The 17492-nt window shown below is 53.6% G+C and overlaps 1 protein-coding gene across 8 annotated transcripts in view; it reads right to left on the bottom strand.

Moving 5' to 3' along the window:
• The window catches only part of EVI5L (ecotropic viral integration site 5 like), a 32423-nt gene extending 15425 nt beyond the window's left edge, over window positions 1–16998 (bottom strand). For 2 of the 8 annotated variants that reach the window (XM_035283948.3, XM_035283949.3), the window contains exons 1-5: window positions 16820–16998; window positions 7788–7898; window positions 2127–2306; window positions 1197–1386; window positions 77–301 (exon numbers count right to left, since the gene is read on the bottom strand). In XM_035283948.3, the coding sequence (XP_035139839.1) occupies window positions 77–301; window positions 1197–1386; window positions 2127–2306; window positions 7788–7888 (696 nt within the window). In that variant the 5' untranslated portion in view covers window positions 7889–7898; window positions 16820–16998. Of the gene's footprint in view, window positions 1–76; window positions 302–1196; window positions 1472–2126; window positions 2311–7787; window positions 7899–16819 lie in introns of all 8 variants that reach the window. The other 6 variants (XM_035283950.3, XM_035283953.3, XM_035283952.3 and 3 more) reach the window with 4 other exon arrangements.
• Between the last annotated feature and the right edge of the window lie 494 nt (window positions 16999–17492).

The following is a 17492-nucleotide window of genomic DNA, read 5'->3' as shown; positions in this document are numbered from 1 at the left end:
CTGCCTAGCACAGCCAGTGAACAGGGGAACTGCTCCTTCCTTTGAGACCAAGGGAGTGGGGAGTCCCTGGGCTCACCTTCATGACGTTGAAGAGGACCTCCTGGCCCAGGCTGTCCTGGCCCTTGAAGAACTCGTGTTCCGGGTAGGTGCGGGCGATGTCCCTGCGGATCAGCTTCTCGCACGGCGAGGACATCTTGAGCAACTCGGAGTATTGGTTCTTGACTGGCATGTCCGTGGCACTGCACAGAAGCTGCCACACGATGGCCCGGAAGTGGTGCGGGATGCCCTTTCGGATCAGCTCCTGGCCACGGGAGTGGGAGGCCAGGCTGGACTCTGTCCCAGTGCAGCCTCCCTGTGGCCACCCGGCCTGGCTTCTCAGGCGTGGCTCATCCAGACCTCGAGTGTGGCACAGAACTCATGGTGCCCAATTCTTTTTTTTTTTTCTTTTTTTAGAGACAGGGTCTCACTCTGTCACCCAGGCTTGAGTGCAGTGGTGCGATCTTGGCTCACTGCAACCTCTTGCCTCCTGGATTCAAGTGATTCTCCTGCCTCTGCTCCCAAGTAGCTGGGATTACAGGTGCATGGCACCACACCCAGCTAACTTTTAGATTTTTAGTAAGATGGGGTTTCACCATATTGTCTAGGCTGGTCTCAAACTCCTGACCTCAAGTGATCCGTCCCCTTCGGCCTCCCAAAGTGCTGGAATTACAGGTGGAAGCCACTGTGCCTGGCCTACATGGCTAATTTCTTTTTTCTTTGTTTTTAAATTTTACTGAGGCAGTGCCGGGTGGTGGTGGGCGAATCTACCTGGCTAATTTTTAAACTTTTTATAGAGTTAGAGTCTTACTATGTTGCCCAGGCTGGCCTCGAACTCTTGGCCTCAAGCAATCCTCCCACCTCAGCCGCCCAAAGTTCTGGGATTCAAGGCATGAGCCACCGCGCCCCAATCCTTTGTGGGCACTCCAGGGCAGCAAGCATATGGGCACCCAAGGTACAGGGCCTGTCCAGCGCCACCCTCACTCACTCTCTCCTGTCCCTGTGCCCTGGCAGGACACCCTGAAAGTGCCTGCACATCTCCACTGCTGCTGCTGTGCCCAGGCTGGAGCCCTACAGACCCTGGCACTGCCAGGTGGCTGAGTGACTGTGCTACCAGCCCACACCCTTGGCCCTGCCCTGCCTGCCTGGGCATCCCCCACCTTGAGCAGCTTCTCCTTCCGGCGCCGCCACTCCTCCCACTCGTTGGCGATCCGGCCCCACAGGATCCATGTGTCCTCCTCCAGGTGGCTCAGGTTGGAGGAGGCCGAGGAGCTAGACACCAGTGAGGAGCCGCTGTTCCGCCTCGAGCCATTCATGGAACGCATGGACTTGGAGTCGGCCTCCAGGAGCCTGGGCAGGAAGGGCCAGCGGAGGGGGCACCAGTGACTTCCTGGGGACAGGAAACCTTGGGGAACCAGCCTGTCCTCCCAGGGATCTAAGAGGACACCAGGGATTAGGTCTCTCTTTTTCTTTTTTTATTTTGGAGACAGAGTCTTGCTCTGTCGCCCAGACTGGAGTGCAGTGGTTTGATCTTGGCTCACTGCAACCTCCGTCTCCTGGGTTCAAGCGATTCTCCTGCCTCAGCCTCCCAAGTAGCTGGGTTACAGGCACCCACCCCCATGCCCGGCTAATTTTTGTATTTTTAATAGAGACAGGGTTTCTCCATGTGAGCCAGGCTGGCCTCAAACTCCTGACCTAAGGGGATCCGCCCACCTCAGCCTCCCAAAGTGGATTGTAGGCATGAGCCACCATGTCCAGCCTAAAACCTGCATTTTAAATGGGGGCAGGGCCAGAGGAGGAAAGCAGGAAGGTCTGACTCAACAGTTCCTCTACTCCTGGCTCTATCAACCATGGAGGATTCACAGATTAGGTTGATCTCTCAAACCCTCGGTCTCATGTCAATGGGGTGGAGACACGTATGTTCAGCCAGGGTTGGGAGGATGAAAGGAGGTGTCCCTCATCCAGCATCTGGAGGTGGCTGTCTCCTTGCACACGCTGGGTCTGGCTCTGAATGTGAGGGGCACTCACACCTAGGAACTCCTGTGGGGGCCCAGGCTGCACCCCAAGATTCCACCTTAGCCCCAACTCACCGGTTCTGCTCTTCTAGCTTGGCCAGCAGCTCTAGCTCATCGGGGCTGAGGTTCTCGGAGTCAGAGGTGGGTGAGCAGGTGGGGGCTGACAGGGCCTCCTGGGATGAGGAGTCGGGGCTCAGAGTGGGGCTCGCCATGGTGTGTGAACTTGTTAGCCACAAACGGGGTTGGTTCACAGCTCTGTCTGGGGGCCAGAGACACACATGGTCAGCATTGGGTGGCCCACCCTGTCCTACTTGCCCACCCTTGGGACATTTCCTCACCCTGGGCTTCTCACCTCTGGGTCCCCCTGCTCTGTGCACCCCTCATCCCTATGCACCCCAGCCCAGGTGACAGCCATGCTGCCCCTTCTGTTGGAGACCCTGGCAATTGGGATGCCTGCCTGTGTAGCCAGGCTGGATGTCTGGATGGAGACAGGAGGACCATTGCCAGGACCCAAGCCATCCTGTTGTCCCTGGGCATGAAGGCCAAGGCTCAACTCGACACTCCTGAGTCTGGAGCAGAGTCCGGGGTGGAGGCTCCCCATCACTCAGGGCTCCACGGGACTCTGTTGGGACCTCGGGGTGCAGGAGCCCTGCTTCACTGGCCCTTCCTAACAGCTCAGTGTCCATCCCTCCGCAGCCTGCCCCAGGAGCCCCACATCAATGTCTGACTTTCCCCATCTCATCAACCAAAGTGGGCTGCTGGCACGGTCAGGAGCAATTACTCTCGACTGTTAATTGTCTGGCGCTGCCAACGGCCAAAAGAGTTGACTCCCCTTGAGCTGGGAAGCCAGGGACGTGGCAGAGTGCTGGGAATCTACACCCTGGCAGACACAGAACCAGAGCTGTGGGCTCCGATCTGTATCCAGATCTCAGCCTGCCACGTATTGGGTAAGTCCCAGGCACATCTCTCCTATTCTTTTGTGGTGTCATCTGGCCTGACCTTAATGGGGGCTTCAAGGACACTGGCATCTCGGCTTCTGCCAGCCTGGTAGAGGCAGATCAGTGCCATGTAGAAACAAAGGCCCTGGGCTCAAATGGATCTGCGTCTGAAGGGTGGCTTCCCCTCGACCAGCTGTGTGACCTTGGGCCAGTCACTCGGCATTTTTGAGCCTCCATATACTGAGATCATACAGGACCTAGCCTCAAGGGTGGCTGTGGAAACTCAGCATGTGACTGCACATAACGTGGTCAGAACAGAGCCTGACACTTAGTGACAGCCCCATGGGCATTGGCTCTCACTGTCCATCCTGGGGCCAGGGTTCCTGGGTTCTACTGTGGCCTGTGTGGGGGCTGATGGCCAGGGGACCCCTAGTGGGGGGATCTGGGAAAAAGGAGCGGCTATGAGAGTGGAGGCAGGGGCTGGGGATGATGTTCCTTTATGCTTCTTCCAGGTGAGCCCAGGCTGGCCCCCAGCATCTGAGAAGATGAGGATACCTAGGGTCCTGGTGGCAGGAAGGAAACCCTGCTCCCACCTCCTTATTTGCATGACCCCTCATCCCCCGCCCACTGCCCAGCATGCTCTGTGCCACTTGGCCCCACCTGACCTCGCTGACAGCTTTACCTACAGAGAGGGCTTTGCTGGGTCCTTGGAGTGGGGACATCCGGAACCCCAGGCAGCAGGGGGACACTGGCAGGACCACAGCAGACCACTCCGTACCTGCCTGACTACTGCTGGGTCACTGGGCACATTCCCACAGCCCAGACTCAGCCCCCAACCAACCCCTGGGGGCCCATAGATTGGGGAGACTTGACCCTGGCCACCCCAGTCCTCCTGGAATGGGGTTGGGGGAGGTGTGCCATTTTTTTTTCACCTCATAGAGACCCAGAGCCCTCCTCCAGGCCTCTGTGGCTCCCCAGGGCTGCTGGTTCTACCTTGGTTCCTCAAGTGTTCCCCTAGTTTGCCAGGTGCTGAGGGTTTTGGATTTTGGTGAGTGAAAGGAACTCTCTCATTGCCAAGTGGGCTGGGGCCACCTGCCCCAAAGACCAAGCTGCTGGGCACCACCTAACCAGGAGTTAATCATTCTCAAGACAGGGACAGTGGGGGCTGCTCCAGGGCCTCCCAAAGAGTCAAAGTCTGAAGCCAGCAGGGCAGAAACGGGGGCTGTGGATGAGAAGTGCTGATCAGAAGGACCTCTCTGGGTGGGGAGGGGCTGGGAGGGCAGCTTCAGAGCTGGGAGAATGGGGAGGAGGTGGTAGAGGCGAGGCTTCAGAACCACAGATGGAGTTGGGGGGCAGTGAGAACTTTGGAACCAAGGAAACCCAAGCCCAGGGCATCGGCCCCACCCAATCTCTGCCTGAGCCTCAGTTTCTGATTTTTAAAATCCCCAAACCCAGGAGCTGTCCACTAGCAGAGGTTGTTCAGCTGTTTATCAGGTATGTGTGTGTATTTCATACAAGAAGTGAAATATATTAAATAAGCAGGGCTGAAACTTGCAGTCTGAGAGGCAGGAACCTTCTGATCCCACCAGAACTTTCTCTCCACTCATCCTCAGACTCTCTCAACACTGGAAACCATCCTCCTGAAGCATGTGCACATGCACAACACACATGCACTCTCACACACTTCACAGCCACCCCCACTCCTTCATACATGTACACATACTCATTCACACCCACACTCACTCACATACGAACTCTCACACATACACACATACACACTCGGATACACACATCTATGCCTATTCACACACACATGCTCACACACCTCTACACATTCACACACACATGCACACACTTGACACACATATGCTTATGCATATTCATACACACACACTCAGATACACACACCCAGTACCTTCACAAGCATACACACGTTCACACAATACACACCCATGCATTCATACACACTCACACATGAACACACTTAGATACACATACACCTATACATATTTATGTCCACACACTCGACATACACATGTTCACATGCACACACTTGATACACACATACCCATGCACATTCACACACACACACACACTCAGATATACTCAGTACCTTCACATACATGCACAAACTTGATACGTACATGCTCATGCATATTTGCATACATTCACACATGGATACACATACACCCATGTACCTTCACATGCATACACACACACACATTCGATATACACATACCCATACACATTCACACACACTTGATATGCACACAATTCATACACACATCCATGCACACACTTGATACACACCTATGTACATTCACACATTTTCACATGTACACACTTGATACACACATATCCATGCACGTTTACATACATGCACACATACACACACCTGGATACACATATATCTATACACATTCACACACTAGCACATATATATGTACATAATACACACCCATGCATATTCACACACACACTCAGTACACACCTCATACACATGCACAGGACATACACTCACACACACAATCAATATACACACATACTCTCATACCTCTCAAAACATACTGACACACACTCTCACCCACCCACACTCAAACACACACATTGATTTCCACCTCTCTACACATACACCCTCACACACACTTCCTGCTCGGAGCAGCCCTCACCCTCTGGGAACAGAGCGGGTTTGGGATGGAGGCGGGCTGCTGTCCTGACTCTGTGGGCAGCCCTGCACTCCCTTGACGGTGCTATGACTCTTGCTGGCCCAGTCACTCCTTTCTGGTGCTAACTGAGGGCCACCTGAGGGCCAGGCACTGTCTTGGCAGGAGACATGGCAGGGAACGTTGCAGGAAGGCCCCTTTTCCATCTCCCCCTGCTAAATGAGCATGAGCCTTGGCGACCCACCCATTGGCCTCTGGGTCTGGGTCACAGCCTCTCCATGTCCTTTACTTCGGTGCTTCACCTCAACTGTTCCTCAGCCATCTGAAGGGAGGTCCTGGCCCCTGTCCCTGACAGCACCCCCTCCAGCCACACCTCCACAAGGCCGATCATAGCTTAGGAAGCTGAACCAGGTCAGAGCACTGGAAAGGGGGTCATGGGAGGTGTGGGGATGGAAAGTGCTGGAATGCTGGGCATTTTGAACCTCCCTTTCGCTGTCCCTCTTGGGGGCACTGCCGGGCACGCTTCCTCCTTCTTGAAGCCCCCTTCCTGAAGCCCCCTCCTCCTCCGGGCATGCTTCCTCCTTCCTGAAGCCCCTGCTGGCTGATGAGGGCTGGGCTCCTGGCTTCCCTTCTGTCTCTGGCCAGGACTACTCAGTCCCCTGTGTGGCACCTCTTCTTCCCCAGGTCCTGCCTTGGCCTTGCTCCTTGATGCCTTGGCGATCTCACTCTTGGGGCTTACATGACCAAATGTAAGTCACCAGCTTTCCTTTCTCTCAAGAACTGGCCAAAGTTGCCAGAGTTGCCCGCAGCTTACCCAGCATTGCATGTTCTGTGTTTCCCCCACCAGGGCAGGAATCACCCCTGCCCTCTCGGAGCGTCCGAGGCAGATACCAAAAAATAATCACCCAGACTCTCCTTCACAGATTGAGATAAACGCTTGCAGTAAATGATACCGTAGGATGGAGAACAGCCAGGGGGTTCCTCAAAAACTTAAACACATTGTCACCATGCGACTTGGCAAATCCACTCCTAGGGATCAACGCAAGAGAATGGCAAACATCTGTTCATAGCAGCGTTACTCACAAAAGCCAAAAAGCAGAAACAATTCAAATGTCCATCAGCGGTGAATGGACCAATAAAACAGGGTCCGCCCAGACAGTGGAATATTAGCCATGAAGAGGAGTGAAGCACCGACACAGGCCACAGCATGGATGAACTTTGAAAACATGGCGCTCAGTGAGAGAAGCCAGACACGAAAGGCCACACAGTGTGTGACTCCCTTTATATGGAATGTCCAGAACAGGCCAATCCATAGACACACAAAGTGGATTTGTGGTCACCAGAGACCGGGGGAGCGAGGAGTGGGGAGAAACTGCTTATGGGTATAGGGTTTCTTTTTGGGTGATAGAAATGTCCTGGAATTAGATAGTGGTGATGGTTACCACAATTGGAATGAATGCCACCGAACTGTAAGCATTAGTGGGTGAATTTTTTTTTTTTTGAGACGGATTTCGCTCTTGTGCCCAGGCTGGAGTGCAATGGTGCAATCTTGGCTCACTGCAACCTCCGCCTCCCAAGTTCAATCAATTCTCCTGCCTCAGCCCCCTGAGTAGCTGGGATTACAGGCATGCGCCACCATGCCTGGCTAACTTTATTTTTAGTGGAGATGGGGTTTTGCCATGTTGGTTAGGCTGGTCTTGAACTCCTGACCTCAGGTGATCCACCTGCCTCAGCCTCCCAAAGTGCTGGGATTACAGGAGTGAATAAGCCCGGCCTCACATTCGCCACCATGCCTTGCTAATTGTTCTACTTTTTCATAGACATGGGGTCTCACTATGTTGCCCAGACTGCTCTTAAACTCCTGGCTTCAAGTGATCCTCCTGCCTCAGCCTTCCAGAGTGCTGGGATTACAGGTGTGAGCCACCCTGCTCAGCCGAAGCTGCTGTCTTGATGGGGCCTGCCACATCTATTGGGCTTTCTGTCCTTTCTGATGCTCTGTCCACGGGGCCACCAGAACCATACAGAACTGCAGCTCTAGCCAGATCATGTGCCTGCCCAAGACCCTTTAGCAGCTCCCAATGGTAAGAAGGAGCCCAGATGTCTTTGCAAGACATGTGCGCCCTTCCCAGCCTCACCTCTTTCTGCATCCCTGCCTGGCACACTCAGTCCTCCAGGCACATGGGTCTCCTCTTGCCGTTGTCTGTGCACACTCTGTTCCCTCTGACTGGAAGGACATTCTCCAAGACCTGGTTTGGATTTTTTTTCTTTTTAGAGACAGGGTTTTGCTGTGTCTCCCCAGCTGGAGTGCAGTGGTATGATCATAGCTCACTGTTCACTGCAGCCTTGACCTGGGCTCAAGTAATCCTCCCGCCTCGGCTCCTCAAAGTGCTGGGACTGTGCCCAGCTGGTTTGGCCATTCTTTTTGTGAAAACTTCCGTGTCAACCTCCCTTCGTCCAGCACCCTGGCTTACTTCTTCCCTCTCTCTCCCTGAAAACACCTACCCTCCTGCTCTCACCCAAGCCCAATGCACGTTCTATGACAATTATGTCTATACCTGGCTGCCCGCCCGCCCTATAGGGTCATGCATGATTTGAGGGCAAGAGCCTCTCTATTCTCTACTCTGAGCCCCTGATGCACCATCTGGCATTCAGTACATGCTCAACAAATGTTTGCTGAATAAATGAAGATGAAACTTTCCATGTCACTCAGGCAGCAGATCAAGGTCAACATCAACAGTGATAAGTCACGTGGCTAATGCATACCCTTGATAGGATGTGACAGGAAGGATCTTTCACCCCTGTGATCTTCTTCCTCAAACCCCCAGTCCAACCATGAGAAAAACACCAGAGAGGCTGGGCGCGGTGGCTGACACCTGTAATCCCAGCATTTTGGGAGGCCGAGGTGGGCAGATCACTTGAGGTCAGGAGTTCGAGACCAACCTGGCCAACATGGTGAAACCCTGTCTCTATATATAAAAAAAGATATTAGCCGGGTGTGGTGGCACACACCTGTAATCCCAGCTACTCAGGAAGCTGAGGCAGGAAAATGGCTTGAACCCAGGAGGCCGAAGTGGCAGTGAGCCGAGATCACACCACTGCACTCCAGCCTGGGTGACAGAGCGAGATTCCGTCTCAAAAAAAAAAAAAAAAAGGAAAAACACCAGATAAATCAGGATCAGACGACATTCCACAAAACACCTAACACCTACTCAGCCCTCCTCTGTCACGGTTGGCTGGACTAACACCTATAATCCCAGCACTTTGGGAGGCTGAGGTGGGCAGATCGCCTGAAGTAAGGAGTTCGAGACCAGCATAACCAACATGGAGAAACCCCATTTCTACTAAAAATACAAAGTTAGCCGGGTGTGGTGGCATGCACCTGTAATCCCAGCTACTCTGGAGGCTGAGGCAGGAGAGTCACTTGAACCCGGGAGGCGGAGTTTGCTGTGAGACGAGATCACGTCATTGTACTTCAGCCTGAGCAATAAGAGCGAGACTCCATCTCAAAACAAAACAAAAAAACAAAAACAAAAACAAAAACCTGTCAAGGTCACAAAAAGCAAGGGAAGTCTGAGAAACTGTCATGATCCAGAGGAGGTTAGGAGACGATGACGACTAAGTGCCATGTGGGATCCTGGGATGGAGAAAGGTTACTGGGAAAAAACAAAGGAAATCTGAATAAAGTGTGGACTTCAGTTAATAATGATGTATCAATACTGGCCCATTAATTACGATATATCATATTAATGGAAGACATTAACTATAGGGAAGACTGGGTGTGGGGCACGTGGAAACTCTCCGTATTGTCCTCAGTTGTTCTATAAATCTCAAAGAGTTCTACAAAATACAGTCTTATTTAATTTAATTTTATTTTTGAGACAGGGGTCTCACTCTGTTGCCCAGGTTGGTCTTGAACTCCTGGCCACAGGGGATCCTTCTGCTTCAGCCCAAGTCTATTTTAAAAATAATAATAAAGGCCGGGCGTGGTAGCTCACACCTGTAGTCCCAGCAATTTGGGAGGCCGAGGTGAGTGGATCACTTGAGATCAGGAGTTCGAGACCAGCCTGGCCAACATGGTCAAACCCTATCTCTATTAAAAATACAAAAAAATTAGCTGGGCATAGTGGCACATGCCTATAATCCTAGCTACTCAGGAGGCTGAGGCAGGAGGATTGCTTGACCCAAGAGGCAGAGTTTGTGGTGAGCTAAAACTGTGCCACCGCACTCCAGCCTGGATGACAGAGTGAGACTCCACCTCAAAAAAAGAAAAAGGAAAAGAAATATCTGTATAGTGTAAGCAGAAAAGCCAATGATGGCTTTAATACACAAGTGCCATATGGCACACAGAGTCCCTTTATTAGGCTAGAGAGGAAGAAGGATTTGAACTTGGATTTCTGACTGTACAACCTTTGTCCTAAGTCCACCTGCGGGGCTGCAGCTCTCTCTGCGTTCTTTTACTTTGGGAATGATACACGTACATAAAACCCCAAGTGCAGGGGGTATTCGGTGAAAACAGTCATTATTTTTCAACAGGGAGAGGGCAAGAGCATATGACACATCTTTCAGTCTGTGGCATTTTCAGAGACAGCAATGAAGACCCCAAGTTTTCTTTCAATGTTGTTTCCCTTTCTCCTCTACCCCCATTTCTTCCTTTTTTTCTTTTCTGAGATGGAGTCTCACTCTGTCACCCAGCCTGGAGTGCAGTGGCGCCATCTCGGCTCAGTGTAACCTCCGCCTCCTGGGTTAAAGCACTTCTCCTGCTCAGAGTAGCTGGGATTACAGGCACCCGCCACCACACCCAGCTAATTTTTGTATTTTTAGTAGAGATAGTATTTCGCCATGTTGGCCAGATTGGTCTCAAACTCCTGATCTCAGGTGATTCACCTGCCTTGGCCTCCCAAAGTGCTGGAATTACAGGTGTGAGCCACTGCGCCCGGCCCTACCCCACATTTCTGTAATGATTGCCAGGAACACAGACTCATTTCTGAATCTAAAGCCTCAAAAGATGCCACGTGACTCCGGTTTGTCCTGCCTGACAGACTGTTGCTGGGGGCTGGCAGACTGCTGCTGTCCTGGCTGGCTCTGACCCCTGGAGAAGTGGCCCAACTTTGCACCTTAGGTCCCCTCTTCCTTGGCAAGGGGTGGGTGGGCAACTGACAGCTGAGCTGCCCCTTGGATATCAAGAACAGCGGCTGGAATTCAGAGGTCCCTGCCCGATCTCTTCTTGTGCCCGGTCTAGCTGTTCCTCCACATGGCTCTGGAGGGTTCCATATCCCTGGCCTTGGAGTGCAGGTTGTTATCCCAGATCTCTTGGCTCCAGGTGAGAACTTCAGAGCTTGCAGCCTGGGTTTAAATCCCTCCTCTACCCCTTTCTTTTCTTTTATTCTTTTTTGAAACTGAGTCTCCTTCTGTCACCCAGGCTGAAGTGCAGTGGCATGATCTTGGCTCACTGCATCCTCTGCCTCCTGAATTCAAGCAATTTTCCTGCCTCAGCCTCCCAAGTAGCTGAGATTACAGATGCCTGCCACCAGCCCTGGCTACTTTTTGTATTTTCAGTAGAGACAGGGTTTCACCATGTTGACCAGGCTGGTCTCGAACTCCTGACCTTGGGTGATGCATCCGGCTCAGCCTCCCAAAGTGCTGGGATTATAGGCGTGAGCCACTACACCTGGCCTCCTCTACCCCTTTCTATCGTTGTGATCTTGGGTATGAAGTATTTTGCTTTCATTTTTTTTTCTTTTTTTTTTTTTGAGACACAGTCTCACTCTGTCACCCAGGCTGAAGTGCAATGGCATGATCTCGGCCCACTGCAACCACTGCCTCCCATGTTCAAGCAATTCTCCTGCCTCAGCCTCCTGAGTAGCTGGGATCACAGGCACGCACCACCACGTCTGGCTAATTTTTGCATTTTTAGTAGAGATGGGGTTTCACTCTGTTGGTCAGGCTGGTCTCGAACTCCCAACCTCAGGTAATCCGCCCGCCTCTGCCTCTCAAAGTGCTAGGATTACAGGTGTGAGCCACTGCCCAGCCTTGCCTCAATGTTTGTTTGTTTATTTTTATTTTATTTTTAGAGACAGGGTCTTTCTCTGGTTCCCCAGGCTGCAGTATAGTGGCACAATCATAGCCCACTGCAGCCTCCAACTCCTGAGCTCAAGTGATCCTCCTGCCTCAGCCTCCCAGGTAGCTGGGACTACAGGCACTTGCCACCATGTCCAGAAAATTTTGTTATATTATTATTATTGCAGAGAGACAGTCTCACTATGTTGCCCAGGTTGGTCTCAAACTCCTGGCCTCAAGTGATCTCCCTGACTTGGCCTCTCAAAGTGCTGGGATTATAGGTGTGAGCCACTGCACTTGGCCTGCCTCAGTTTCTTTATCTGAAAACAGGGCTAATGACAGTATCAACCTCACAGGTTTTGTACCTCACAGGAATCAATGAGCTGAAACCTGTCATGTGCTTAAGACCAGCCTGGTCTGTGATATTTATTCCCCTCGATGGAAAGTTCCACCGGGGCAGCAGCTGGCACTGTCTAGCCCACTATTGCATCTGTAGAGTCTAAGAGGCATCCCATATTTGTCGGATAAATAAACTTCCCCTCTTCAACGGGCCATCCCTTTCTGTGGTAATCCTGTTTAAAGATTAAACACAGTAAAACTAGAATCACTGTTTTTGGTAACAATAGTAGCAACAGCAGCACACACCTTTGGGCTAAAATCAGAGCGGTGAAGCATTCTGACCTGCGGAATCCTTTCTGACTTAAAAAGAATGTTTTCTCTCTTGTAATTTCACCAGATTACTTTTGGCTGTTATAATAGTTTCCTTCTGGCAAATCCCTCATTTTTCTTAAAAAAAACTTTTTTTTTTTGAGATGGAGTTTCACTCTTGTTGCCCAGCCTGGAATGCAATAGTGTGATCTCGGCTCACCGCAACCTCCGCCTTCTGGGTTCAGGCAATACTCCAGCCTCAGCCTCCCCAGTAGCTGAGATTACAGGCATGTGCCACCACGCCTGGCTAATTTTGTATTTTTAGTAGAGATGGAGTTTCCTCCATATTGGTCAGGCTAGTCTCGAACTCCTGACCACAGGTGATTCACCTGCCTCAGCCTCCCAAAGTGCTGGGATTACAGGTGTGAGCCATGGCATTCGGCCTTAAATTTTGTTTTAACTTTAATTTGTTTTTTTGAGATGACGTCTCGCTCTCTGGCCCAGGCGGAAGTGCAGTGGCATGATCTTGGCTTACTGCAACCTCAGCCTCCCAGGTATAAGCAATTCTCTTGCCTCAGCTTCCTGAGTAGCTGGGACTACAGGTGTGTACCACCACACCTGTTAATTTTTTTGTATTTTTAGTAGAGATGGGGTTTCACCATGTTGGCCAGGCTGGTCTCGAACTCCTGACCTCAGGTGATCCTCCCGCCTCAGCTTCCCAAAGTGCCGATGTTACAGGCATGAGCCACTGCGCTGGGCCTCAGATTTCAGTGAAACACTCTCACAAGCACATCATGGCATGCTGAGAAATGAATGAAAGTGCAGGTGAGTCATGACAATGAGGCCTTCCCAATCTCCCTCAAAAGGGTAAGTTTCCTCCCTGACCCTAATGGGTTGAGTTAGTTCTCCTAAACGAATCTCCTTCCTTCTATTGCCTGGATTTCCAGCATGCGTGTGCTGCAGTCTTCCCTGGGTAGAGCAGGTTTACTGCCTTTTCAAGTTCTCCCAACTAGAGATCCCCCTTGCTGGGGAGCCCCTCACGGTGTGTGCCAAGTATACAGATCGCAATGGGGACACAAGGGCTTGTAGGAAGAAGCTCATCAAAGGATGTGCAGGGACACGCCTCCCTGAACGCCACGTTTGCTCCTGCCTCCTGGGCCTCTGTGCAAGCACTTCTGCTACCTGGAACACCCTTTCCTGCCATGCCTGCCTGTGACCCGGTCCATAAGTCATCCCCACTGTGCCTTCCCCAACACCCCAGGGAGGCATCGGGCCTTTTTTCTAGGCTCCCACTGCAGCCTGCTGTACATAATTCTGTCTCGAGCTCCCAGCAGCAGGCAGCAGGCCATGATGGCAAGGGCGGGCACTGGAATCCTGGTTCCTCCGAGTTGTTGGGAAGATTAAACGAGATAGATAATATGTCAATGGTTCTTGGCATGGTGCTGAGCACGTGGGCGGGGGCTGTCGCATGCCAGCGAGAGGGGCTTTAGATGCAGGGCAGGGACCACATTTTACACACTTTACATTCCTTTATACCCCAGCATCCGACTCCATGCCCAGGGCTTCCCTGTAACAACTGGCATCTCTATTCTGCAAGAGGAAATGGAAATATACATTCCTCCTCATCTTCACGCACCTCTCAAAGCACACAAGCAAAGATGCACCTCCATGAGCCCAGTCTCAGGGAAAACTGTGTTCGTATCGCTGACAAGCCCTCCTGGTGGTTTCCTACAGAGTTCACAGTCATTCCCAGAGAGCCTTCAAAGCTCACCGTCTCTGCACAAAACTCAACCCTAGGGAGGCTGTGGAGTTTAGTTTCCTGTGCATAAGAGACACCACGTGACCTTCAGGAGTCTTTTCCTCCAAGCCTTCCTTCAGCAAGTGGATAGAACAAACCTCTTCCTACCCAGCATCAGAGGTCTATGTGGGGTGTCAGAGGTCTAGGTGGGGGGTCAGAGGTAGATGCTGCGTCTCAGGATGGCTATCTGATAGCCCCTCATGCCCACCCCACCCGCCGTGATCCTTCCGGGAAACCCCTGTACATAACCACAAATCCTGCAACAGACTGTCTCTCATCTTCATCCTCCCAGCTCTAATTCGAGCTGGCTCCCTGCAATACAGCTCAGCCGTAGGAAGATGGCCACTATCCAATGAGGTGTCACCTAAGACCCCAGCAGGGACCTGGGTGGCCAGTGATTTACAGGCACCCATAGGACACCATCCCATCCCCACAGCACCCGGTGAACACGCAGGGCCACACCCTAGCCTCCTGGCTTCCCTGCAGTTCCAAGTTCTGTCCTAAGGATTTAGCCACTCTCCCCAACCCCAGTTTCCAGATGGGGAAGTTGAGGCACTGAGCCTAACTCAACTTTTTCCCGGGGCGGTCCAGAGTAATATCCACAAGGAAGCCTGGGCTTTTTGCCTCAGGCTTTCTGAGCACAGTTATGTTGTCAGAAGGACCCCAGACGCATGGTGCCCAGGCTGCGTGGGGCTGGACTGGTCCAGCTCCTCCTCGCCCCCTGCAGTCCTGGCCACAGTGTCGCACCAGCGTCTCCTCTCCTGTCTCATCTCATCCCTGTGCCAGGGCCAAGCCACCTGCAATCCCTTCCAAACCACCCGCCGCTGACCACAGAAGCCCAGGGGAACCTACAGGTTGGACCAGGAGGCTGGGGCTGGGGTGAAGAGGGAGGCAGGATGGACAGGAAGAGCCACATAAGATGGAAAGACACAGGAACGTGGGTCCTCTCACTCAATCACAGCCTGGCTGAGGGGGAATAAAACGAAGCAGACAACTCATTCACCTTCCACCAGAGCCTCTTCAGCACATTTTTCCCTTCTGAAAATATTCCTTAACAAAGCTGCCTGCTTATAGCAGGCCCCGACCCAGCCCCACTGGGTCTCAAATGCCAGAGAGAAGGAAGCTATTCTGTCTTGGCCAAATACACTGGCTGTGGGTGAAACAACTTGCTCGGGCCGCCAGGGCCAGCTCCGAGGAGCTGCCTGGACTGCCCTGCTGGCTCTGCCATTTGAGGCCAGCAGGCGTGATGGGGTCAGGAGGCTGGTCTTACCCGTCTGGGCAGACTTCAGGACCAAAGCCAGGAGCTGTCTGAACCCCCTCCCTTCCCTCCAGGAGGTGGCATAAATCGGGGGCGGGCAGCGGTTCCTTTGGGACACTAGTGTAGGAGAGAAAGTGAGCGTCCTTCCCTTTGAAAGGGCACAGCAGGGAAGAATGGGTAACTCAGCAGAGGCCTGGGGCAAGTTCCCACAGGGGCAGTTGCTGGGGCATTCTGGGGCCCTGCCACCCTCCAGGGCCCCAATGTGGGCGCCAGCTTGGTGGAGGGGCAGACTGGCTTCCCAAGGCGAGGCAGGCACCTCAAGGTGTCTGGAGTCTCTGCTTGAGCTGGGGGAGCTGCTGGGGGCTCTGGGAGGGCCTGGACAGGTGGAATCTGAGGAGGGGTACAGAGATATTGAATGGGTGGGGGCAGGGGCAGATATGCCTGGGGTCTGTGTTGGAGCTCTTAAGTTTTTCTCTGTGTGCTGGGGGATCTAAGTGACCGGCTGTGTGTGTGTGTGTGTGTGTGTGTGTGTGTGAGAGAGAGAGAGAGAGAGAGAGAGAGAGAGATTGGGGTTTTCAGAAAGATGGGTGGCTCTGAATGGGGAGTGGGGTGGTTCGGAATATCCATTGGCAGGTCTTGAGCATGGGTGGATTTTTCAGGAAGCCAAGATCCAGATGGGGCAGGATCAGTGGAGCTACCAGAGTGTGCTGGGTGGACGCCGGGGAGTGATGTTTAGGGGTGCCCTTGGGCATGGGGCAGCTGGGTTGGGAGATGGGCTAGCAGGCTGAGCTGAGGGCTGTGAGCAGGGGTAGGAAGTCCGATTTACAGAGGCCAGAGAGGGGTCCTGTGGGGTCAGCATGGGGGGCGGGTAGGGCCTTGAGGCTAGTCTCCTTGGGGAGAGGTGGGGGCAGTTCTAGGCCGAAGATAGGAGGATGTGAAGTGAGGGGGTGCGGAGAGGGGATGGCAAGTGTTGTCCACAAGGGAGGGGTCCTGAGAGATCAGGGCAGAAGGTGGGCGGGGGTTCTTGGGCTTGGGGGGCGCTTGAGGGGGACTGACCGGCGGAGTGTGGGGGATGGGGACCCCTGAAGAGGTTCCCGGAGAGGAGTCCTGAGGGTCAGTGCAAAGGGTGGACGGGGGTCCTGGGCCTGCGAGGTCCTCACGGGGAGGGGCTGGAGTGGGGGAGGGGGATCATGCAGGGGATCCCGGGGAGGGTCCGGAGGGATCCGCAACGCGGGTGAGCAGGGGCCAGGGTCCCCCGAGGGTCCTGGGCTGGGGATGCCGAGGCTCTCAGCACGGGGTCTGGGGCACGACGGCCCGAGTCCCTGTCCTGCCAGTTCCCCGCGGGCCGCATCGCGGAGCCGCCGGCCTGAACAGGCGCCCGGCAGGCCCGGCCCGCGCCGCCCTACCTGCGCCGAGCGCGCCGCCATCGCGGTGCCGAGCCTCGCCGCTCCCGGCTGCGCCGCCGGATCCCAGCCACGCCGTTCGCCTCGTAGCCCCGGCCCGGCCCCCTCAGCCGCCCCCCGGGACCGCGGCCGCCGCCGGCTCCGCCGCTGCCATTTCACCCGCTGACAGGAGCCGCTGCCCCGCCCCCGAGGCCCCGTCCGCCAATTCGCCTCCCCTAAGCAATCTGGCTCCGCCCACAAGTCAGGAGTGACGGGGTGTCTGACCACTCCGTGGCCATTTCGTGAGGCGGGCCCTGACTACGGTCAGAAGGTTGCCGCCTCTGAGGAGAGAGCGAATTGAAATGAGGGAAACAATGAAGGACCAGTAGCTTTGCGTATCGGAATGAGGAATCCTGTTGATGAACACGTGATAAAGCCAATAGCAAGGAAGGAAGGGGTGTGTCTCTGAGGAAAGACTGCGGCCCTGAGGAACACTAGGTAGACGCGGCCAAGCGTTTGGCACTAAGCCCCGCCCAGAGCCGGGCTTTCTGCCCAATAACGAGACATCCCGAGACGTTCATTATTATCTGTCCCTCAAACCTGGGCCCTGGCAACTGTTGGGGGAGCTATAACGAAGATTGACACCTAGGGAACCAATGATACTAAAGGAGGGCGGGGAAGTGGCACTCTCTGACTA

This window comes from Callithrix jacchus, chromosome 22 (genome assembly GCF_049354715.1).
Source record: "Callithrix jacchus isolate 240 chromosome 22, calJac240_pri, whole genome shotgun sequence".
NCBI classification, from domain to species: Eukaryota; Metazoa; Chordata; class Mammalia; order Primates; family Cebidae; genus Callithrix; species Callithrix jacchus.
Note: the sequence above shows the minus strand (reverse complement) of the source record. Positions and strands in the feature narration are given on the sequence as shown.